The sequence below is a fragment of the Onychomys torridus genome, chromosome 10 (genome assembly GCF_903995425.1).
Source record: "Onychomys torridus chromosome 10, mOncTor1.1, whole genome shotgun sequence".
Classification (NCBI taxonomy): Eukaryota; Metazoa; Chordata; class Mammalia; order Rodentia; family Cricetidae; genus Onychomys; species Onychomys torridus.
This window is the reverse complement of record NC_050452.1, coordinates 36374153-36397986: the sequence shown is the minus strand read 5'-3', so window position 1 is coordinate 36397986 and position 23834 is coordinate 36374153. Positions and strand designations below refer to the sequence as shown.

The 23834-nt window shown below is 44.2% G+C and overlaps 1 protein-coding gene across 1 annotated transcript in view; it reads right to left on the bottom strand.

Moving 5' to 3' along the window:
- Usp46 (ubiquitin specific peptidase 46) overlaps positions 1-23834 on the bottom strand; it is a 74986-nt gene that overhangs the window by 9820 nt on the left and 41332 nt on the right. The window contains exons 5-6 of the mRNA XM_036201009.1: positions 11560-11636; positions 1602-1685 (exon numbers count right to left, since the gene is read on the bottom strand). Of these exons, the coding sequence (XP_036056902.1) occupies positions 1602-1685; positions 11560-11636 (161 nt within the window). The remainder of the gene's footprint in view (positions 1-1601; positions 1686-11559; positions 11637-23834) is intronic.

Sequence of the window (23834 nt, the reverse complement as noted above, 5' to 3'; positions counted from 1 at the left end):
GTCACCTAAGGGCCATCTTCACAAACTAACAAACTCCAAGGTCCTGGTTACATTAGTAAATTGAGGGGTTGGGGTATGGTCAAGTTTGAACAAAGACTTCTTCCCATGTTGAAGCCTCCACATAGAGTAGTGCATTGAAGGTTTTGAGAAATACTGCCCTGGAGGAACTGTTCTGGTCCCAACCTTACATAAACAGTTCTTCCCCCTACTACCTGACCACTAATTAACATTCCTGGGTAAACTGTCACACAGGAACAGCTTGGGTAGACAACATGGCTAGTGAGAAAAGCACCCAGTTCTCCTCTGGCAACCCTCACCTCCACCCCCACTGATGAATGTGCTGAATTAACACAAATGCCGCGGACCTGTGCACAGTTTAGTTTGTATTGTTTGAAAGGGACTGATTCTAAGAGGCTATCTATTGAGGTATTTACTAAGGCAAAAAGCCCTCTTCACAAAAATAAAATAAAAGTATCCCTAGAGACAGACATGATAGCACAGGCCTTATAATCCCAATGCTTGGAGGGAGGTGGAGATAGGAAGCGGGCAAGTTCTAGCTAGACCAGCCTGGGCCACACAGCCAGACCCTGCCTCATAAAAACAAATTAGTAGAAAAACAATAATTATATGAAACCTCCACATTTCCCAGGAGCATATGTCATTTCAATACATGAAACCTCCACGGCTGAACAGAAAATACCTTCACACCACACAGGTACCCAGACTGCCTGAGGCAGAGTCAATGTCCACTAATGTAGAATACTGGCTGCCTGTTACAGGGGTTGCCCTTCTGCGTTGATGCCATGAGGAAAGATATGCGTAGGTAGTGTGGAGGGTGAGGGAGCTAGGCACCATTGAGTATTTATGAGCTACCTTGAAATCTCCGAAACAAACAAGATAAACTTATCCCAAATAGGCGTTCACAGGAAGATTAAATTTTCAAGTTTCTTGGTTTCTGGGATAAGAAAACGGGGACCAACTAATTAATTCAGAATTTCCAAGAGCTGTAGCTGGAGGGAACTGGTGAAAAAAAAAAAAAAAAAAGATGGAGTTTTGTTTTGTTTTGGTTTTTTGTTTTTTCCGAGACAGAGTTTCTTTGTGTATCCCTGGCTTTCTGACTTTCTCAACACAGGTTCCTCCAACTGATGTGTCCTTGCCTTACACAACAGATTAGTTTTAAATCTCTGGCTGTAAATAAGAGAGCCAAGGTCTATAGCCGAAAGCAGCAATGCTGTGTATACTGTGTGTTATGCATGATGCAAAGTACCTTATATTTTTTATCTGTAAGCCTAAGGGCATAGCGAGTACATCGGAGCCCCACTTGTTCGCCAGCATAGGATCTGGCACACAGTGACACTCGGTATTTGGTGAGGGCTGAAAGAACGTGCAGACAGACAAATGGCAGCTTCTCCAGGACAGCGCTCCTATCCAGGTTTCCCTGATGAGGAAGGTTCCTGACTCCCAGGCTCTGTGAAGCTGAGATCCCAGATCCACGGAGCCCTTCTGCCAGGAGCCACCCCCTCAGCCTCCCCACGCGACCCCCCTCAGCCTCCCCAACCCCCCTCAGCCTCCCCATGCGACCCCCCTCAGCCCTCACGCACCTCTTCTGAGCCTCCTGCTTGCTACAGCATGTTTCACAATAATATTTCTGTTCACTACACAGCGTCTCTGTGTTGCTGAAGTCTCTGTAGAGAAAATTATTTTCACCTCTTAAAAAAAGCCCAGACATATTTAGTGCACCACATTTTACACCCCTCCATTACCCGAAGGGTAATTTCCCAGTGAAAGTGGAGAAAACAGTAATCACAAAGAAGCCTTCTTAAGGCTGGGACTGTTCCGCCATTAGAACACGTCTACAGGACGATGGCTTCACCTTGAGAGGTCTGGAAATACAGCTTGCTCTAAGGCAGACATGTTGGCACACACCTCTAACCCCAGTACTCGGCGATTAAGGCAGGAGGGTGGGGAGTTTAAAGCCAGCCTCAGCTACACTGTGAGTTCAAAAGCGGCCCCTGTCCCCAAACAAAAACAAAACAAAATTTTATTGAAGGACACCCAGACAGATACAAACTAGAGTTTCTAACAGACTCAGGAGTGGGAAAGTCAGTATTTAGTAATAATAACAATATCTGTAAGTTAGATAAATACCATCCATAGCAAAAGCCTACTCTTAGACCCCGATGTCCCAAAAAGGCAATCATAAAATCCAAAGTAGTATTTTTCTATATTAACTTAAAAATGGCATGTTGGAGGTTCCATGTTTCAAAGATCAGAACTATACATAACTGTCCTAACTTTCAGCTAAGAGAACCCTAAGAAGGGTCTAGGGGTATAGCTCAGGTGGTGGAGTTCTTGCCTAGCACATGCCAGAGGCCCTGGGTTCCACCCGTAGAGCTGTATAAACTGTGTGTGGTGCACTCCTATAATCTTTACACTAGGGAGGTGGAGCAGATGGATCAGGGTTCTAGGTCACCCACCACCTAGTGAGTCTAAGGCCAGCCTAGGCTATATAAGACACACACACACACACACACACACAAACATTCTTTCGCGCGCTCTCTCTCTCTCTCTCTCTCTCTCTCTCTCTCTCTCTCTCTCTCTCTCTCACACACACACACACACACACACATTCTTGCTCTCTCTCTCCTCTCTCTCCTTCTCTCTCCTTCTCTCTCTCTCTCTCTCTCTCTCTCTCTCACACACACACACACACACACACACACACACACACACACGACACACACACACATTCTTGCTCTCTCTCTCACACACACACACACGTTCTCTCATACACAGACACACACAGACATACACACAGACACAGACACACACAAGCAGTGATGACCTTCCACCCACCCCTGCTCTCCCGCACACCCCAGGATAAGCACTCTAGTTCACTGCCTTCTTAAAACAAAGGCCGCTGTGGCTGTGCTGGTACAATCTCATCAGAAGGTTCTACTTGCTGCTTAGAGTTTTCACTTTCTACATGTCACAGCCTTTCATTCTTTTTCTGTGGCTGGCTTCAAAAGGCTAAAAACAACATCTAGAATATACTGTGCTGCAGTTTTGAAAATGCCTGTTGACACTTCCTTCTTCACAGACTCCCCCGTGGGGGGGCAGCAGAATGATGAGGTTTTACTAAAGAGAAAATGGTGTTAATGATCTATCACTTATAAAGAGCGCATCAAAGGAAGCCATTATCCATTTGCTAAATTCCCAGATAGGCGCTAGGTCCTCGAGATTTGAAGAATAACTATGCTCATACAGAGACAAGTGCAAATGAACAAATAAATGTAGCTTAGCCACAACCACTAGAGGTGATTTGCCTGCCTAAGGTCCCCTCTCCTAAAGTTTCCTCCTGCACTCAAGAGAAACAGTCCAACTCCCACAACACAGGCCCTGGGCACCAGACCCTACTAATCAAACCCTGCCTCCTCCTTTACTCTGCCTCTTCCTGAGCCAGCCATCTGGGCCTTGGGTAGCCCTCTACTCAAGGGACACAGGTAGGGGCTACTTCCTCAGCAATGAGAGTGCTTTCCAGAGGCCTTGTGGCTGGGAAGGCTAGCTATTCAGAACTCAGTGGATTTCTCTGACCACTTAAGGAATCCCAGCAGGCTCTGATCCCACTGTGGTTGGTTCCTTATGTTTGCTTGTTTTGTTTTTAAAGGTGTGTGTGTGTGTGTGTGTGTGTGTGTGTGTGTGTGTGCACGTGCGTGTGTGAGGCCAGAGAGGGCATTGGCTGTCCTTCTCTATCACTTTCCTTATCTTCCTTTGAGGCAGGTTCTCTACCCAAACCTGAGGCTCATGTTTTCTCAGCTAGTCCTGAGATCCAACCATTATCCTGCCTCCGAATACCTCAGAACTGTGGTTACCTCCATGCACAAGATGCCAGGATTATTACATGATGCTGGATCCTGAACTCTGAGCCTCTGTATCCACACAGTGAGCACTCTTAACACAGCAGGGAAAGACCTTGTCTATTTTGCTCACTGGTAGATATCCAGCCTGACCCTGCTGAATGAATGAATGAATGAATGAATGAATGAATGAATGAAAGAAAAGACAGATAAAGAATGAAGTCCATGGGGAAAACAGAGAGAAAAGAGAAAATAAACATGTACCAGAATAATCAAGGTATTTTTCTAAGAATCAAAGTCCACGTCAGGTTCTCACAGAAGGAAGTGTATCAGGGAGACACAGATGTAAGGCACAGCACGGGGGGGGGGGGGGGGGGGGGGGGGGGTTGGGGGGTGCAGGAGAGTCACAGCTACAGGGAGCAGCTCAGCCTCAGGTATCACTAAGTAGCCAGCATGGCCCCTACAGCCCAGTGGCTCCTGAACAGGCCTCCGCACAGGAAAGACAGAGGCAGGCAGTGTTCCTGAGAGCTGCTGCTGCTTTCAACAGCACTACAGAGAAAGTCTTGCAAGAGACCAGGCGATAAGGAGACCCTTGACAGGCAATCATGACAAACCTTCAGATTTGTCCTCAGTGAGCAATCAGACTCAACCGCCACTGAATGAAGACCTCACCAAGAAACTGCTGTGGAATTTTGTTTGCGATCGTTTCCTTGATCAGAACAATCAAGTAAAGCATAGCAAAGAGCAAGGAACCAAACACATTTACATCTTAAAGACTAAACATTCTTTGTAGGTGGAGATAGGATAAAATAGCCAGAAGCTCTCCCTGATTGAGCAACCCTGGTCTCAACATCCCAAACACAGCTAGTCCCATGCATTTAGATGATGAGGACTCAACTTGTATTCATTTAAAGGCCCAGTTCAAAATTGCCACCGTCCTCCCTAGTCTCAGCTGGTCAGAAGCACAATGCCACACTAAGAATCATGACTGCTGTCTTGACAGTGAACCTGGAAAAATGGACAGGGAAGGTAGGCCCTGAGGGGCCGGCCCAGCAGTAATGGAAGCTGAGCAGCTCTGTGAGTTCACACTGGTGGTTAGAACATGGTGCTGTCCGCCTGTCAGTGCAGTGCTCGGGTGCTTAGGCAAGGAGGCTCAGGAGGTCAAGGCCAGCCTGGAATGCATAAAGAGAGTCTCTCTCTCTCTCTCACATCAAGATCAAAATAATAATAAAGCGAGCAAGAAAGGTTGGGGAAGTTTCCGAAGGCCAAGTTAAAATAGGCAGGAGGCAACAGAGAGATCTCTCTAGAACTCAGGATAAAATTTCTGATGCACGGAGAAGGCTGGGGAAGGACAGAGTGCTCTGTGTTGCTTTAAAAGGGTCGTAATAGCAATCAAACATTATTTTAAGATTCACCATGGGAACAAATCTAATAAGAAATGCATGCCTTTATAAAGAAACTTGAAAGCTTCATGGAGACATACCCAGCCTGAGTAAGTGGAGGAAAACTGTTCTTGGGTGGGAAAGCATTCCCATGTTGCAGAGAGCTAGCTTGCCCAACTAATGAACAAACTTTATAATTTCAATTAAAATGATTTTTTAAATAAAGTTTTTATTGCATTTATTTTTCGTTATGTGTGTATATATGTACGTGGGCATGCACGAGGTCAGAGGACAACTTGTGGGAACTGGCTTTCTCCTTCTATCACCTGGGACCTGGAGCTTGAACTCAGATCTAGAGGCTTGGCAGCAAGCACCTTTCCCCACTGAGCCATCTTGCTGCCCTCAATTAAAATCTTAATCTAGTCAATAAAATAGAACCAACTGGTTTAGAAGAGAAAATTATTTTTTTTAATTGAGAATTCATGTTACAATTCTAATTCTAATGTCCCCCCCATCTCCTCCTAAACCTAATCAACCCCACCACACCTTTTTCTCTGTGTAAAACAAACAGGCAAATAAACGAACAAACCAGAATTTAAAGGGAGGAAGAGGAGGAGGAGGAAAAAAAAGTACAGAAATACACACATACAACATACAGACACACTCAAAAAACTCAGAAACCAGAACATACACACAAAAGACCAGTAAGATTGAAAAACAACACAAACCCTGCCCAAATAAAGAAACATAAGCCAAAAAAATCTACATAAATGCCATTGACTTGTTTGTTGTTTTCTGTTGTCCACCCTTAAGAAGTTTGTATATCCAGTGAGACTCGATTGGAGAAAAGCCATTTTTCCTCTGCACGTGGATGTCAATTGGAGATAGCTTCTTGGTTAGGATGGGAGCTCATGCACACTCCCCCCTCTCAGGGCTGGGGAGGAGAAACTTCTTAGGCAATGCCTCTGATAAGCTTCATGATGTCCCAGGGTAAGCGCATTGGGGTAAACTGTGTGGCTGCTCCTGCAAGCGGTTGTGGGTTATGACAGGCCAGGCTGTGTCCGTCTCTCCAGGGATGAGGGGTCAACACACACCTGTAACCCACGTTCCCCAGTGCTGGGAAGCTTTGTTCAGGGATCTTGAATGCTGCTCCCCTTTTCCCACCAGCTAAGCATTAGAAAATGTGACCTTTGGGCTTAGAAGATGGCTCAGAGGTTAAACTGCCTGTTTCACAAGCTTGGGGACCTGGGTTTGGTCCCCAGCACCTATGTAAGAGCCAAGTGGTGAGACAGAACCCATCTGTAACAGCAGTGCTTGGGAGAGAGGTTATAAGGAAGCTCCCTACAAGCCAGCAGAGCTGAATTAGTAAGTTCCAGGGTCAGAGAGAAATCTCAAAAACAAAAGCCAACAAAAAGAAAAGAAACAGGAAGTCATTGCCCATTGAGTGCCTTATTCCTCCTTCTGGCTCCTTTACAGAACCTCAGCTTTGTCTTTTAAGTACTTTGCATTTCCACTTTTTGAAGATTTGTTTTTGTTTTTAGTGGTCTATATTTTGCTTATGGTGGTGGGTGGGTATGTGCAGGGGAGTACAGGTGTGCCAACTGAGGCCAGAGGCTTCAGATCCCCTAGAAATGGAATAAAAGGTGGCTATGAGCTGCCCAACATAGGTGCTGTGAACTGAACTCAGGTCCTCTGCAAGGGCAGCTAGTGCTCTTAACCACTGAGCCATCTCTCCAGGCCCAAGGGCTCCATATTTTAAAGATTTATTTATTTAGTATGTATGTATGCATTCATGCAGGCCAGAAAAGGGCACCAGATCTCAAACAGATGGTTGTGAGCTGCCATGTGGTTGCTGGGAATTGAACTCAGGAGCTCTGGAAGAGCAGTCAGTGCTCTTAGCCTCTGAGCCATCTCTCCAACCCCAAGGGCTCCATATTTTAAAAGCAATTTCTATCAACACTCAGTTCCATCTTACACTCCCACATCAGTCAAGTCCATCAGATCCCTCCAGGTAAAACCCAGGCACAACTTGGTTCCACCAGACCAGAAATCCCACTGAGCTGCCAGAGTGGAGACCAGCTGTTCCAGTATACCCAGATGTTAGCATGCAAATGAAACACTTGGGGAATCTGGTCAAAATACAGATTCTGATTCTAAAGACTACATTTCTAGTGACATCCCAAGCAGTGTCAATGGTGCTGGTGGTCCCCATAAGTTGGAACTGAGCTTGGTGTTTGGTGTACCAGAATCACCAGAAGCCCAGCGTCACGAAGGTTCTTATCGTGCTCTATGCCTCTAGTTTTGCTAATATCTCAGATGATTCTGCTACATGCACCAAAGTATGAGAACCACGGACTTGAATGTTAAAGAAACAAGAAAGGAGGAGGAGAATGGAGAGACAGACAGAGGGACACAAGAAGGACATACACTATGGAATTCAGTAAAGAGGATCCTCAAAAGCAAACAAACAAATAAAATAAATGGCTTAGCTTACTACTACTGGATTCCTACTTGGAGGCCTTCTAAGTCAGCATACCTCAGAGATAACACATCTATGATAACTGATACCTTATTCACAGTACACAGAACCAGCATAACACCACAGAGACACTAGGACATCCATGCTGACTGCTACAATTCACAAGAGGTAGAACCATCCTAGATGTCTATCAACAGGTGAACAGATTAAAAAAAAAATGTGGTACATATATACAATGGACTTTTATTCTGACATAAATAAGAATGAAACCATGATGTACAGGAAAATGAATGGAACTGGACATCACTATGTTAACTGAAATAAGCCAGATTCAGATATGGAATCGGTGTGTGTGTGTGTGTGTGTGTGTGTGTGTGTGTGTGTGTGAGTGAGAGAGAGAGAGAGAGAGAGAGAGAGGAGCGCTAATGGAAGGGAGGCAGGAGGGAGGTGACAGAAGAGATGAGACAGCTATGACATGAAAGCAGAAGGGCCATGTGAAGGAGAGGGGAACAAAGAAGAGAAAGCAGGGGAGGCGACAAGGGTCGTGGAGATGAGTAAATAAGAACAAATTATGTCTGAAAATGCCACAATGAAACACATTACTTTGGAACCTAACTAAAAAAAAAAAAAAATCAATTAAAAAAGTAATCCATGAGTGTCCAATCCCAGGAAATTCCATATGTCCCTAATGACAAAACCTAAAACAAAGGTCAGCAACGTAAAAGGGCACATAACATAACAAGCAGGAAGAGTAACAGTGTTGTAAACTCAGGACATAAATTAGTTTCTCAAAGCAGGTAGAAACAGGATTCCCACAGATCAGCTTTCACAGGGAGAGAGTGCAGAGAGATTCAAAGGGCGCTCGGACACCTGGTCGACCTCCTGGCCAAGAGAGGATTTCAGGTGAGAGGAAGAGCGGAGAAGGTCCTTTTAAACCTGAGCTCTTAGAGGCGAAGTCTGGGTTCTGTGAAGAGCCGCGGGGAGAGGCAAGGGCACTCAAGGGGAAGAGCAAAAAAAAAAAAAAAAAAAAACCAGAAAGGCTTTGGAAGAACAGTTAGGACAAATGGAACACAGGCTAAGCCTTTGCCTGAGGGCATCGCCGAGCTTTTCAAGGGGGCGGTGGGGGTGGGGATGGAGATGGGGGGGGGGCTCACCCTCTTTCTTAGAGTCCCCAGTCAGAGGCTTCTCACCCTGCCTAGATGCTGAGGTCTGAAGTCTGAGCCTTGGCTCAGATGACAGTGTGGATTTGTGGCTTCTCTCCGTCAGCTCTCTGGATTTTACTGTTATTTATACCACGTCTCTGGGACAAAAGTTCAGTAAGGCAACTCTGGAATCTGTCACCCAAAGCCCTTCTGGAAGGAGAAGGCTGAGCACTTACTTCAGATCCCAAGTTTTCAGCTTGAGTCCTGAACAGCCATTAAAATAAATGAAAGACGGGAACAGCACAGCATAAAACAGTAATGCAGGGATGTCAAAGAGCTGAGTCCTGGAGGCCCATGCCTTTGTCCTTCCTTCTCCCAACTCAAAGACACTAATTATTATTTATCATTTATTCATTTCCCTATTTGAGTCCTGGTTATTATGGAACTCACTATGTATACCAAGCCGGCCTTGAATTTATGAAAGCTGGCCTGCCTCTACTTCCCAAGGGCTGGAATTAAAGGTGTGCAGCACTACAATCATCTTAATCCAAAGATTTATCTGACAAAAACAAAACAAAAAAAAAAACAAAAAAACCCACACCTAATGGATCTGCTGGTGTTATCTACCCCTGGGTCTCCTGTACTTCTGACAGAAGCAGGGAAGCTGGGGCACTGTCACAGAGCCCTCGATGGTGAAGGATATAGGTGAGCCAGCCAAGATCTAATTTAGGGGTGTTATGAAGTGCTGGAGTACTTATCAGGAATGCTGGTCTGAAATGTCCATTCAGTTAGGAGTTTGATGGATTGAAAAGGCCAGTTTGAAACCTATAATAAATAGTTCATCTCCCTTGCCAACTTGAATGGCATTAGGGGGACTTAGGAAACATGTTTCTAGGGGTAGCTGTGGGGGTGTTTCCAGAGAGGAGAATTGGGAACAAATGGCCCTCACTGATGTAGACAGCATCATTGCATGCACCAGGGTCTAGGACTGAATAAAAACAGGAAGAAGCAGGGTGAGGGGGAAGGTGAGCTGAATGTGAGCATTCACCTGTTTCCTAACTGTGGACGTGGTATGACCAGCTGCCCTGTGATCCTGCCACCCTGCCCTCCCCACTGTGATTGACTATACCCTCAAACTGTGAGCCAAAATCAACTCTCCTCCCCTTCAGTTCCCATTTGCCAAACATTTTATCACAGTAATGAGAAAGGTAACTGACTTAAGAGATACTGCATGCTCCCCCATCCCAGCTTTGCCATTTCCAACAGCCTCGACATTTCCTTTACTGGGGAAACTGGACCGACACTCACATACCTCCCTGGAAACAGAAACCTGTTCCAGTGCTACATCTACTACTGCTACCTACCTTCAAACGGTCCAGGAACTCTCCCACAAGGTGCACAAAGCAGCAGTACCTCTTCAAATCCAAATTTCTACCACCAAGGGAATGGGCAATGTCCTCCCCCCACCCCAAAGGATCAATGTTGGGACAACTTTCTTTTTCCAGGCAGATACATTGGGCATCCACTCACTATAGTCATCAAACTCTGGGGACTGCAAAGATGGTCTGTTTTTACAGGAATGTTGAAAACCTGGCCTCTTCACAGAACCAAGCTGGAGAAAGGCCAACCTACAGAACAGATTGCAAATTCTCCTTGCTTGCTCCTCACTGAGAGTAAAGAGGAGAGAAATGGGTAGTGGGCAGTGCTCAGGCCCCTGGGCAATACAAAAGCTATTTGCTCCCAAGTGGGGGTCTTTGTAACAATTCTAAGAACAGTTTCTTTCCTTTAAAAAGATTTATTTAACAAGCAGTAACAACAGTGTGTGTAAACTCAGAACATAAATTGAGTTTCTCAAAACAGGGAGAAACAGGACTCCTAAAGATCAACTTTCACATGGAGAGAGCTCTGAGAGATTTAATGGGTGCTCAGACACCTGGCTAACCTCCTGGCCAGGAGAGGATTTCAAATGAGAAATGGATATAGCTAGGGAGGCCACAAGCACTGGATCCCCCAAAAGCTGGAATTGCATGCAGTTGGGCATTGCCTGACATGGGGGCTGAGAACTGAATTCAGGTCCTCTGGGAGAACAGTGTGACCACAGAACTACTTAGCCATCTCTCCAGCCTCTCTGAACACATTTTCAATGCACAAGTGAATACATTCTATCTACAGCAATCCTAGGCGCATAGTGTTTAACTCTGGCTCATTACTGCCTCTCAACACTAAGGAGAGATCTCTACAGAACATTAAAACAATGCAGAATTCCATCCTAGTTCTCAAAACACACAAAATTAACCTAAGTGGTTACCTTAGAGAACGAGTTATGATTGGCATTTGTATTATTTATTAACTAATTATGTGAATATGTGTTAACTAATTATCTGACAGACAGATGCACACATGCAACATAGATGCATGCACACACACAGAGAGCCAAAACATAGATCTGTGTTAAAGATTAGTTTTAGTTTTAACTATAGTGACTAATTACTTCCACCTGATCCTCTCTCTGCTCCTTAAGACCCTTCTTCAGACTCTGTGTGTTTAATTTTAAACTCTTGAAGAAGAAATACCAAGTAATAAGAATATATTGGTTTAAAAGCAAGATTACATCTTGAAGAAATGTGAGATTGGATTTCCCATATATGTTCACTGACCAGGTCAAAAGCTCAAACACCAGCCAGAATGTAAGCGGTTACCTCAAACAGTGGGTGATGGAAGTGTTCTGCTCCACATCAACAGAGAGGTCAAGAAAATCTTCATCTTTGCTACTCACCTAAAGCAAAAAAAAAAAAGGGGGGGTTAGGTACATAGCAGACATGGCAGCTAGAGCTTTGAGCATTTACGGGTGACCTGACATGTGCCAGCAGTAAAGGTCACATGTGGTTCCGACTGCTCAGCAAACCAGTGACTTCAGAACATCCCAACCAATCCCAGATTCCCAATTCAACTTCATCCCTTTCATAATTCTGATTCAAAACCTAGTAACTGAAACTCAACCAGGTTTCTCTTCCTCTCCAGCAATGTTCCTCATTTTGTTCTGACAAGCATCTACAGAGCCCATGCTGACAGAAGATGGGCACAGAAGAAGGACAAGCAATAAGAAGCCTCCATCCAGATGGTGGCCCTTCACCAAGTCCAGTCCGTTGACATCACTCCCTTCCTCCAGTGCCCTGTCAAGGCCTGTGAGACCAGGGGACTGGATTGTCATGCTAATTCCCATCAAGCTGTCCTTCAAAAGTGGTCACCATGTATAGAATCCTGTGCTGTCATCCCTGAGCTGGTCACACAGCCCATCGTGACAAGGGCCCCTCTCAGGCAAACCAGCTCACTGGTCCTGGTTGCTCCTCAGGACGTCATATGTTTGTCAAAGCTCACCAAGTGACTGCGTAGACTCCACTCACTCAACAACCCTGAGGTTTTATAATTTTGCTGGTGGCGTGGGAGGAATCAGCTGACCCAGCCACAAACTTGAAATGTTCAGTCAACTATGATAAAATGAAGATCACGTTCATGTAAAAAAGCAACTACTCTGTAACCACAGATTCTAGAAAAAGAAATGACCTAGAGAAGTACTCAAAGTCGCAGGCATGCTCTCTGATACTATTATAGGTAAACATAAAAATGGGGCTGTTCCTACTGCTTTTAAAGTGGATGAATTGAGGCCATTACTTAGTCTCTCTATACCTCAGTTTCTTCGGTGGGCTAGGAAGGACACCTTCTAAGACTATATTGTAAGGTATATAATATATGCAAGAGCTTTAACAAGTAACTGTTTAGGGCTGGTTGGTGGAACATTCTTATCCCAGGACTTGGCAGACAGAGGCAGGTGGATCTCTGTGAGTTTGAATCTACATAGCAAGTTCCAGACTGGCAAGGGTTACATAGAATCCTAATCTCTAGCAACAACAAAAAGCTGGATGTAGTGGTGAATGCTTTTAATCCCACCATTTAGGAGGCAAAGACAGGCAGAGTTTGAGGCCAGGCTAGTCTACATAGAGAGTTCCAGGGCAGTCAAAGCATTCAGTAAATGGAGGAGAGGTAAAATGTTTAATGGTCTAAAATGTTCACAGAGCTAGAAATGGTTTGCTACATGGTAGTTACATTAAATGAAAAAAGTAGGCTACACAATTCTGTTCACTAACTCTAAGTCTGTTTAAAAGGTATGGACAGCCTTTCTGGCTCCCGTCACCTGCTTTTAACTGTGTAGAGCATTTATCCCTGCTGTGGTAGAAGCCATCCGTGTGTGTGTGTGTGTGTGTGTGTGTGTGTGTGTGTGTGTGTGTGTGTGTGTAAGAGAGAGAGATTTTGAGACAGTGATTCACTATGCAGTCAAGCCTGGCCTTGAACTGAATTCTTGATCCTCAAGCCTCAGCCCTCTGAGTGCTGGGATTCTAGATGATTGTAGACAGGCAGCCATGCACCAGAACACCCAGCTGTTTCCCCTTCCCTTTTTTAAAAATTCATTTTATTTTATGTGTATGAGTGTTTTGCCTACATGTTTTTCTGTGCATTCCACGTGTTTCTGGTGCCTGCACAGACTAGCAGAAGGGGTTGGGTCCCAGGAACTAGAGTTATAGACAGTTGTAACCCATCATGTGGGTTCTGGGAATCGAACCTGGGTCCTCTGAAAAAAAAGCAGCCAGTGCTTTTAACTGCTGAATCATCTCTCCAGCACCATGAAACTGCTTTCTTGTACTTCTGCCATCACCATAAGAATGCTAAACCCAGGAGCTGGGCATTGGTGGCACATGCCTTTAATCCCAGTATTCGGAGGCAGAGGCAGGCGGATTTTTGTGAGTTCAAGGACAGCCTAGTCTTCTTGGTGAATTCCAGGACAGCCAGGGATACACAGAGAAACTCTTTCTTGAAGAAGAAAAGAAGAAGAAGAAGAAGAAGAAGAAGAAGAAGAAGAAGAAGAAGAAGAAGAAGAAGAAGAAGAAGAAGAATGCTAAGCCCAGGCTGACCCTGCAATCAGGAAGAAAGTGGAAGACCCCAGGAATTGGGTCTCAACTCTGACACTCATCTAAAGCAAAGCCCCCAGCCGACTTTTGACACAGAAGGAATAAGCCGGCTTCAGCCAAGTCCAACCTAAATCAGTTGACCCTAAGCCAACACATAGTACATGAGTTACAGTAACACTTGATGGTTGCACTCAAGCAAGCCTCAGAGCTATGAGGGTAGCTGATAGCAAACAATAGAGGACTGATAGTACCACAAAACATTATATATTTTCTATTTTCCTTACTAAAGCTCAGAAGGTTGGCTTTGATGGTAACTAAGATTAACATGCTTCCAAAAAGCTATTAATCCCTGTAGGTAATTATATACTCAGGTAACCATCCATGAGAAGGAGGCCTCAAAAGATGTTAGAGAATGAATATAGACAATACCTTCCTGAAGGAAGAGCTGTACAGAATGAGAGATAGAAAGGGATCATGGGTCACTATCTTTGCCTGGGTGTCTGTTGGGCAAAAATGCAGTCTTTCTGGTCTGGGGGTGAGGAGACTCGAATCTGAGAAATTATGTTCACCAGAAAGGAGCAAGTCTGAGATCATTCTTCAGGTTTGCCCACACCTGACTGACTACCTAGCTCCACGTGCTCAAAGCACCCGCACTGCACTCAGCAGACCCAATATTCAACTGCCACCCAACAGGCAGAATTTCTGGTTTCAGTCCAAGATAAACACCTACAAAAACTAAGAAAAACTAATATTCATTGAAGAATAATAACAGAATCCAGAATCCCTGCAACTTAACGTCTCAGGGTCCTTAACAAGACCCAAGCTTACAGCACACAAAGAGATAGGAAAATGGAAGACATTCTAAGACAAGGAAAAACCGACCGAGACCAACCCTGGGATGACCCAATGTTAGGATTAGCAGCCCAGGATTTTAAAGAGAAACCCCTCTAAACTCAATCCCCAATACCATGGAAAGAAAGGAGAAAAAGAAAACAAACCAACAAAGACACTGCCATAACCATCTTCAGCGAAATAAAAGAAAACACACTTGTGGCAGGGCATGGTGGCGCACACCTTTAACTCAGCACTTGGGAGGCAGAGGCAGGATGCTCTCTGTGAATTCAAGGACAGCCTGGTCTACACATCTTTCCAGGACAACCAAGATTACATTGTGAGACCTTATCTTGAAAACAAAAATAAAAATGAGTTTCAGGTCAGCCAGGGCTACACAGAGAAACCCTGTCTCAAAAAGAAGAAAGAAAGAAAGAGAGGGAGGGAGGGAGGGAGGGAGGGAGGGAGGGAGGGAGGGAGGGAAGGAAAGGGAAGGGAAGGAAAGGAAAGGAAAGGAAAGGAAAGGAAAGGAAAGGAAAGGAAAGGAAAGGAAAGGAAAGAAAGAAAGAAAGAAAGAAAGGAAGAAAGAAAGAAAGAAAGAAAGAAAGAAAAGAAAGAAAGAAGGGAGAAAGATGCTTGTAATAAATTAAAAATGAGTAGGGTGGTGGTATACACTTTTAACCCCAGGACTCAGGAGGCAGAGGCAGACAGATCTCTGTGGGTTTGAAGTCAGCCTGGTTTACAGAGAGAGTTCCAGGACAGCTAGAACTACATAATAAAAAAGATCCTGTCTAAAATTAAAAAAAAAAAAAAGGAGGGGGTGAGGCAGACCAGAGAAAAGACAAAAACAATAAAATAGAAATCACAGAAATTAACAGAAATGAAAAATAAATGGGATGAATCTCCAGCAAACTGGAGATTGAGGGGAAGGGGTTACATGAACTTGACCTAGCAATGGCAATTCCGCAGTCATAGATAAAGGAGAAGGATTAACAAATGTTCAGGGGCCTTTGAAACATGACTATACAGAGAGCCAGAGCCCTAGAAGAGGGCAGAGAGAGAACTATGCAGAAAAACTATTTGAGAAATAATGACTGAACAGTGCCTTGGTTTGATGAAATGTATACATATAAATAAATTCAAGAAACTCAACAATCACCAAGTGAGACCAGAAACAAAGAATGCCTGTCAAGAAATATCAAAGACCAATTGTTGGGATCCAAAGACAAAGAGCAAGTTATAAGTATACAGAAGGAAAAAAAGAGACATTACATACAGGAGAATGATTCGAGCAGGAATTGAGGTTTCACCCAGGGAGGTCAGAAGACAGTGAAACACCATCTTTAACGTGCCCAAAGAAACCTTATCAATGCAGAATCTTTACATGCCACAAATAAACCCTTCAAGAGCAGAGGCAAAAGGAAGAGAATTCTTTTTTGTTGTTTTGTTTTGTTTTATTTGTTTGTTTGAGACAGGGCTTCTGTGTAGCCCTGGCTCTCCTGGAACTTGCTCTGTAGACTACACCACAGACTCGGAGATTGGCCAGCCTGATACTAGTGGTGATGGTGGCAACAGTTGTTGTTGTGGTGGTGGTGGTGGTGGTGGTGGTGGTGGTGGTGGTGGTAGTGATGGTGATGGTAAAGGTAGTGATGATAATGATGATGATGGTGGTGGTGATGATGGTACCGCTTATAGTTAAAGGCAGATTCGTAGTTTAAGCATGCATATTCATAGACAGAAGAACAGGGACCATCTTTTGTAAGTACTCTTCTTAGTACCTGACATCACTTCCAGTGTGCAACAGGTACCCAATAAATACATACTACGTGAATTACTCGACAGAAGAAATAGAAAGATAGCTAAATCAGTGGCCTCTCAGAGGCAGAGATATGGATCATTTTCCTTTTGATACATAGTTCCCTTTTTACAGTAGCCCACAAATATTATACATTTAAATTGGTAAAGCACTCTCTTAACTGAAACAGCCCTTCCCTGGGAGAAGATAAAAGGGTTATGGCCAAGTGGAATCACACCAAAATTTTGCAGGATGGGGGTACAGAGAGGCGGGGAAAGACAATATTCTGTGGGACTGGATGCAAATCTTGTCTGACGGCTGCGGGAGAAAGGTCGAATCTCAAGAACCTGAAGGAAGTTGCTGACCATTCTCAGTCCTGAATGGAAAGATCTCCCACAATGAGTGCGCTAACGTTCTGCTCAGTGAGTCAGCCCTGGGGGAAGCCGGGCTGGGGGAGAGGGGTATCAAAGCCTGACACACCTTCCCATCTGGACTTTCTCTGTCCCAGCCCCAGGAAGTCCCAGTCCAAGTGAGGCATGGTTTAAAAAATAATAATAATACACTGTGGAGGTGTTTAGATTTTTGACGAGGAGGGGCTGTTCAGCTTTTCGGTCGGGTGTGGTTGGAGGATTTTCTTGAGGGGAGGAAGGGTTCTCTTCTTCAAGCAAGCTGCCAGGAAAGCATATTCTTCCCCCACAAGGAACTGGTCTAAGGGAAAATACAGCTTGTCTCCAAGGAAACACATCTCTAAGAAATTCCAACAGTCTCAGCATGAACAGCCGACAGCCGCTTCTCCTTTCTTCCCTTAAGTCTGAGCCTGGTGTCCTCCCCACCTTACCCTCCCCCAAAAAAAAGAACCTCACCTTTAAAAAGAGGATAAAGAGACCCTATTTGTTCAGTTTTAAATAACTATAATTCAATAAGTAGAAGAAATCAGCCTATTGGCCATACACATACATCATGAACAAGTGAGGTCATCTTTAAATGTGCTTCTAGCTCCCCTGATTCCGGGGTTAGTGGGAAAGGTGACAGCTCATTAGGTCTCTGCCACGATGACATTGCCCTGGCTGGTACCCAAGGTTGGACAGGGGAAAGCAGCTCCTGATCCCGTCTGAAGGCTTGGCCTCCCTCCTGCCTCAGCCCCTATCTGTGGAGCTCTCAGAAGCTCTGCCGGGGTAATATGGACCTCTGCAAACTAGGCAGTAAAAGCTGTAGACTTGGTACCATCAATACAACAGTTCTTTGCACATTAGTTTGGCTCCAGTAGCAAATATAAATATGTCGTAATGCCACTGAGAAGCTCTGAAAAGCCACGGATGTGCAAGGCAAAAACTCAGCTCGACATAAAAAGAGGAAGAATTCAAATAAACAGCAGCAAGATTAAGCTCCAACCGGCCTAATCAATCTTCGGAAGCAAACAAAGGAACAACCAAGGGAATGGTTAGGCTCGAGTGGAAAAATCCTGAAATCTCAAATTCAGAAGTGCCTTTGTCAAGGTTATGTGGACAAGGGAGCCCTGCTTACCCCATGAAATAGCTCCTCCACAGCAGAGGAGAGCATTGGTCTCCACAAATCCTTCATTTGACTTCTGCACTGCAATCCCAGGAAACACTTTGCCAAGAGAGACCTGGCGGAAAATCAGCCATTGTTTCGGAACTTGAAGCCTGGCACAGAGGTTTTCCACAATTGGAGGAACAAGGGGCTGAGGTGGGGACAAAGGTGCCCTCCAGGCTAATTTGCTACTTGGGATCTAGGGTCATTTAATCCACTGTGAGATTTTGGCAATTCTGATTTTAGGGAGTACACAGCCTGTCCTAGGACAGACCTCAAAGGGGTTCCCAAAGGAAACTTAGAGCTCACGAGATGCTCTATGAAACCTAGTCCTGCACTTCGACAGCAGGAAAAGCCCACAGGCCATGCACTTTCTTAGAAAGTCCAAGGCTTTCTAACAAGTAGGGCTGGCTAAAAATGGAATGCATCCTTGGGAGATTGGCTTCCCTGCCTCTGGCCAGGGTCCAGTGGATGATGGTGACCAACTGGCTGGGACATCATAGAAGACACCCGGGCACTGCTAAAACAAGGATTAGATGTTTCCTCAGAGTCTGTCTGGTTCTGGGATCTAAGAAAATAGAGGGGACTATCCAAGTAACCAGAGAAAGAAAAATAAATAAATCTATATATACTCTTGTCTCAAATGATTTATCAATGGGGAATATCTTTTTTTAAAGTTTGTTCTATCTGGATTTTAAATGTTATGCCACGAAGAAATGATAAGTATTTGAAACAGTGGATACACTAATTAGTCAGATTTGCTTTATATAATGTACACAGTGTGGTATTGTGTTCCCCACAATATTGTGCACCCTAATAAATTTATCTGGGGTCAGAGAACAGACAACCACTAGAACAGAGCCAGAAATGGTGGCTAGAAAATGGGTCAGAGCAAGCCATAGCAGAAGTTGGGCGGTGGTGGTGGTGGTGGTGGTGGTGGTGGTGGTGGTGGTGGTGCATGCCTTTAATCCCAGCAGTTGGGAGGCAGAGCTAGCCAGATCTCTGAGTTCAAGGCCACTTTAGAAACAGCTAAGCATGGTGACCCACACCTTTAATCCCAGAAACCCAGCCTTTAATCCCAGGGAGTGATGCAGAAAGCAGAAAGATATATAAGACTGAAAACCAGGCACCAGAGTTAGTTAAGCATTTAGTTAGTTAAGCATTTGGCTGGTTTAGCATTCAGGCTTTGGAGCAGCACAGTTCAGCTGAGAGACATTGGGATGAGGATTCAGAAGCTTGCAGTCTGAGGAAAGAGACCAGCTGAGGAACTGGCGAGGTGAGGAAACTGTGGCTTGTTCTGCTTCTCTGATCTTCCAGCATTCACCCCAATAACTGGCCTCAGGTTTGATTTTATTAATAAGACCTATTAAGATTCATGCTACAACACAGTTTCGAAGCATAACATTGCAGTGCAGTTTATATAACATTAGATATCACTTTAAAATAATAATAAACATGTAAGTTTTTCATTTTGTTTCCACTTTTATTATTATTTTATGCTGCACAGGTGTTTCGCAAGCATGTATGGCTGTGCATCATATTTGGTGCCCATAGAAGCCAAAACGGGGCTTCAGAGCCACTAGAACTGGAGTTACGGACAGTTGTGAGGCACCTTGCAGGTGCTTAGATTCAAACCCAGGTCCTTGGCAAGAGTAATAAGTACACTTAATCTGTAAGCCATCTCTCCAGCTGTTGTTTATTTTTATTTTGAGTGTTTTGCCTACATGGATGTAAGTATACCACGTGCATACAGTGCCCAACAAGGACAGAAGAGGGCATTAGATTCCCCTGGAACTGGAGTTACAGATGGTTGTGAGCAGCCATGTGGGTGCTGGAACCCAACCCAGGTCTTCTGCCAGAGTAGCTGGTGTTCTTAGCCACTGAACATCTCTCTAGCCCCAGTGGGAATGTTCAAAATCAATTTTAAAAAGATTGTTTCTATCCTCCAGAAAGACATACTTGTAGACTATAAAATATAAACAGTTGGAATCCCATTACATGAATGCTTCCATATAATTAAAGAATTGGGGTGGAATCTTTGCATATAGGTTCCTGTCTGGGCCTTTGGGAAATAAGGCTATGTAGTAACTTCTACAGCATGAGTACTTAATGCAATAGTTGTTCTGTTCACGGATTTTTTTTTTTAAGCTATAAAGTATGATGGAGCCTATTATCAGAGTCATCCTGAAAATCCTCACTGAATACTGCCAGGGTCGGTTTAGGCATCATGTTAAATTACAACCTCAGAGGAGAAGCCAGGTTGTAGATGAGGTGCAGACTTCCCAGTGGCAACCACACAGCACAATGCCACACTGCTCTGCTTTCTGTCTCTTAAGCACATAGAATAGTCTCTGCTTCCTTCACAGGGTATTGTGATCACAATTATATAACCGATTATTCCTCTTGGCCTTTGGATCTGGTTCTCTGGCAGAAACACAGAGCAAGCACTGTATCCGGGTCTTAGCTTTCCATAGCAGTGTGTACTGGAAAGACATTCACTGGCTGGCTATAAGAACACTTACCCAGCCACTAGACAGCAAAGGTGATGTTAGAAAAGGGGCTGAGGTGCTAAGAGTGCTCTTACACGTGCTGAGGAGGTGGCTCAGTGAGTAACAGCACTTTCTCGCAAGCATGAAGACCTCTGTTCAGAACTCTAGCAGCTGCACAAGAAGCAGGCACAGGCAGCCATGCGTGCCCATAATGCCATACTAAGTGATCCCTGCAGCTTGCTAGCCCCCAGCCCAGGGGAGAACCAACAAGTTCTTGGCTCAGTAAGAGACTCTTTCTCCACCGACCAAGACATAATGCAATAGAGGAAGACATCTGACATCCTCCTCTGGTCTCCATACGTGCCCATACATGCCTGGCTGCACACACATGCGTACACACATAAATACACTAATACAAAAGAAAGAAAGAAAGAAAGAAAGAAAGAAAGAAAGAAAGAAAGAAAGAAAGAAAGAAAGAAAGAAAGAAATAGAATGCTCATATAGGGTGGAAAGTGATATAACATCTTGGAGAGTGGACACATTCTAATGTTATCAAATGATAAACATATCATAATCTGCTCTCTCATAAATTATTTCCATAGTATAAATTCCTAGAGAATTTTGGATTCTGTGGCTAGATTTTATGTATCATAAGATCCATGGCAGCACTGTTCACAGTTGCCCCAAAGTAAAAATGACCACATAGCCATCAACCACAAAGTAGGTTAATAAACCATGACATTCATGCACTAAGTCACCACATGGCAGTGTTAAAGAATAAAGTATCATGCAGTGATGCAGTGAATCTCACCAGGGATCCTAACCAAAGGGACCAAGACACAAAAGGCCACGTGGTCATTCATATAAACAACATCAACAGGCCAAACTGGAGCAGGTCTCTGAAGAGCGCAGAGGGAAGTCCTGGCGGACATGCAGAAGAGAGAGCTGTCAGAATGACTGCAAATGCTTCCATAGAAAAGCGATTTTGCAAATAATGCTGATTCCCAAAACAGACAAGCACACTATGAGAAAGGACAAGTCCAAGTCAATTTCACTAAAATCCAGTGGCAAAACATTAAACAAACCATCACATCTCAAAATCCGAGATGTATGCAAGAGACAACGAGCAAGCTCAGTTACTACGAGAACACGAAGCAGGGTTCTACTGAGTAAATCTACTAAGCTTACTCCCATCACGTTAGAAACCATTGACTTTACCTAGTACACCTGAAGAGGTGCATGTCCTATGACCAGCAATTCCGTGCCCGAGGGGATACCCTAGAGAGAAGCTCTCTCTCTCACACACACACACACCCCAGATGTGGATAAGAAGGCTTCCAGCAATGTTGTCTCAGAAAAACCTAAACACCAGACATATCATCAAAGAATGGAAAAATAAGCTGTGGTACACTCCAAAATAAAATGCTACACAACAGTAAGAAACAATGGACCACGCTATACACATACAAATACTGAATCACAAAAGCATGAGAAAAACAAACCAGAAGACTGTGTTATATGATTTCGCGCGCGTACACACACACACAAAAGCATAAATGTGCAGAATTAAGTACATGTCTAGGAGTAAACATGCAGAAATATTATATCTAAAACTTCAAAGCAGGGGGCTGGAGAGACGGCTCTCAGTTAAGGGCACTCGCTGCTTTTTCAGAGGACCCAAGCTCAGTTCCACAGCACCCATGCCAGGCAGCTCACCATCTCTAACTCCAGCTCCACGGGCTCAGATGCCTCAGGCCTCCACGTGTACTTGCACCCACACGCAGACACACACACCTACACATAACTAAAAATAATAAAAAAAATAAACACTCTTAAAAGCTGCAAAGCACATACTGGTAATATATAAAACAGAAAATAATGATGAACTAGAAGGTATCAGGTAAGAATAGGAGAAAAATGAAATTTCACAGAAGCAGAAGGTGACAGGGTATGGGTGATGATGCTCTGTTTCTAACTCAATTTGCTGGTGACGTGGGCAAGTTTTTGTTTTAAAAATGCTGCTCCAAAATCAGCTTTCTCCAATGGAACGTCACTGCGTATCAGCCACACTCTAGAGCAGGTCCCACACCCAGGAGTGGTTGGCCAACACGAATCAGACACCACAGGGTTTTATGAGCTTTTTGTTTCCTCTTGGTTGTTTTGTTTGTTTGTTTTTTGTTTTGTTTTGTTTTGTCTTGTTGGCTTCTTGCTTGTTTTGATTTTCAGTTTTTGGTTAGTTTTGTTTTGTTTTGTTTTAGGAGAGAGCAAGAAAGAACATGAAGCTAGGTGAGAGACAGGGGTAAGTTGGGGGAGGGGGGGAAAGATGATCAAAATATATTGTGTGGGAAAAGAATTAGATAAAATGCTGCTCCCAAGCCTTCCTTTGCAAGTGAGTCTTTTGGTACATATGCATGGGCAAAAGTCTTTTCAGAAACAGATCTACTAGGTAATTGCTGGCATTTTATTGTAAAACTTAGGTAAATGAGGAGCCAGAGAGGTGGCTTAGGGGAGGGACGTAGTAAAGGCTCTTGCTACCAAACCTGATGACCCGCTTGGTAGAAAGAGAGGACTGACATCTGAAAGCTGTCCTCTGGCCTCCCACCACCACCTTGGCACCTGCACACACACACACACACACACACACACACACACACACACACACACATGTAATTTAAAAATTTTTAATTAGGTAAATAACACCACACAGATATTTTCAAAATGTAGGAAATACTATAGGACAAACAACCTGATTTCTCAAAACAAATTAATCACAAGAGAGGAAGGAGGGTGGGGATAAATTATAGATTTAACACACATACTGCTATATGGATCGTAAATTAACCAACTTTTGCCCTGGGGAGATGGCTCAGTGATTATTCATTTGCTGTGTAAGCAGGAGGACTCGGAATTGGGATTCCCAGAACCCACTTAAAGGCTCAGTGGTTATGGTTACCCACTTGTAACTCTTGCCTTGAAAACCCCAAAGCAAGCTGGTTCCAGAGATCAGCTAGATCAGTAAGCTCTGGGTTTGACTAAGAGACCCTTCCTCGGTGAACTCTAGGCTTGACTAAGAAACCCTTCCTCCGTGAGCTCTGGGCTTGACTGAAAGACCCTTCCTGAAGGAATGAGGTGGAAACTGTAATGGAAGGTGATTCTAACATTGTTTAGACCTCCACATGCATGTGCACTCACATGCACTGACCCCTCCAGCACACATACCCAAACACATAACGCACACATGAAAATGGAAATTAAAAAATATAATTAACCCACTGCTACAAGAACAGGACATAGTCAGGCTTCAACACTGAGTGAATAACGGTGAAATTATTTTGAGGTGTAAA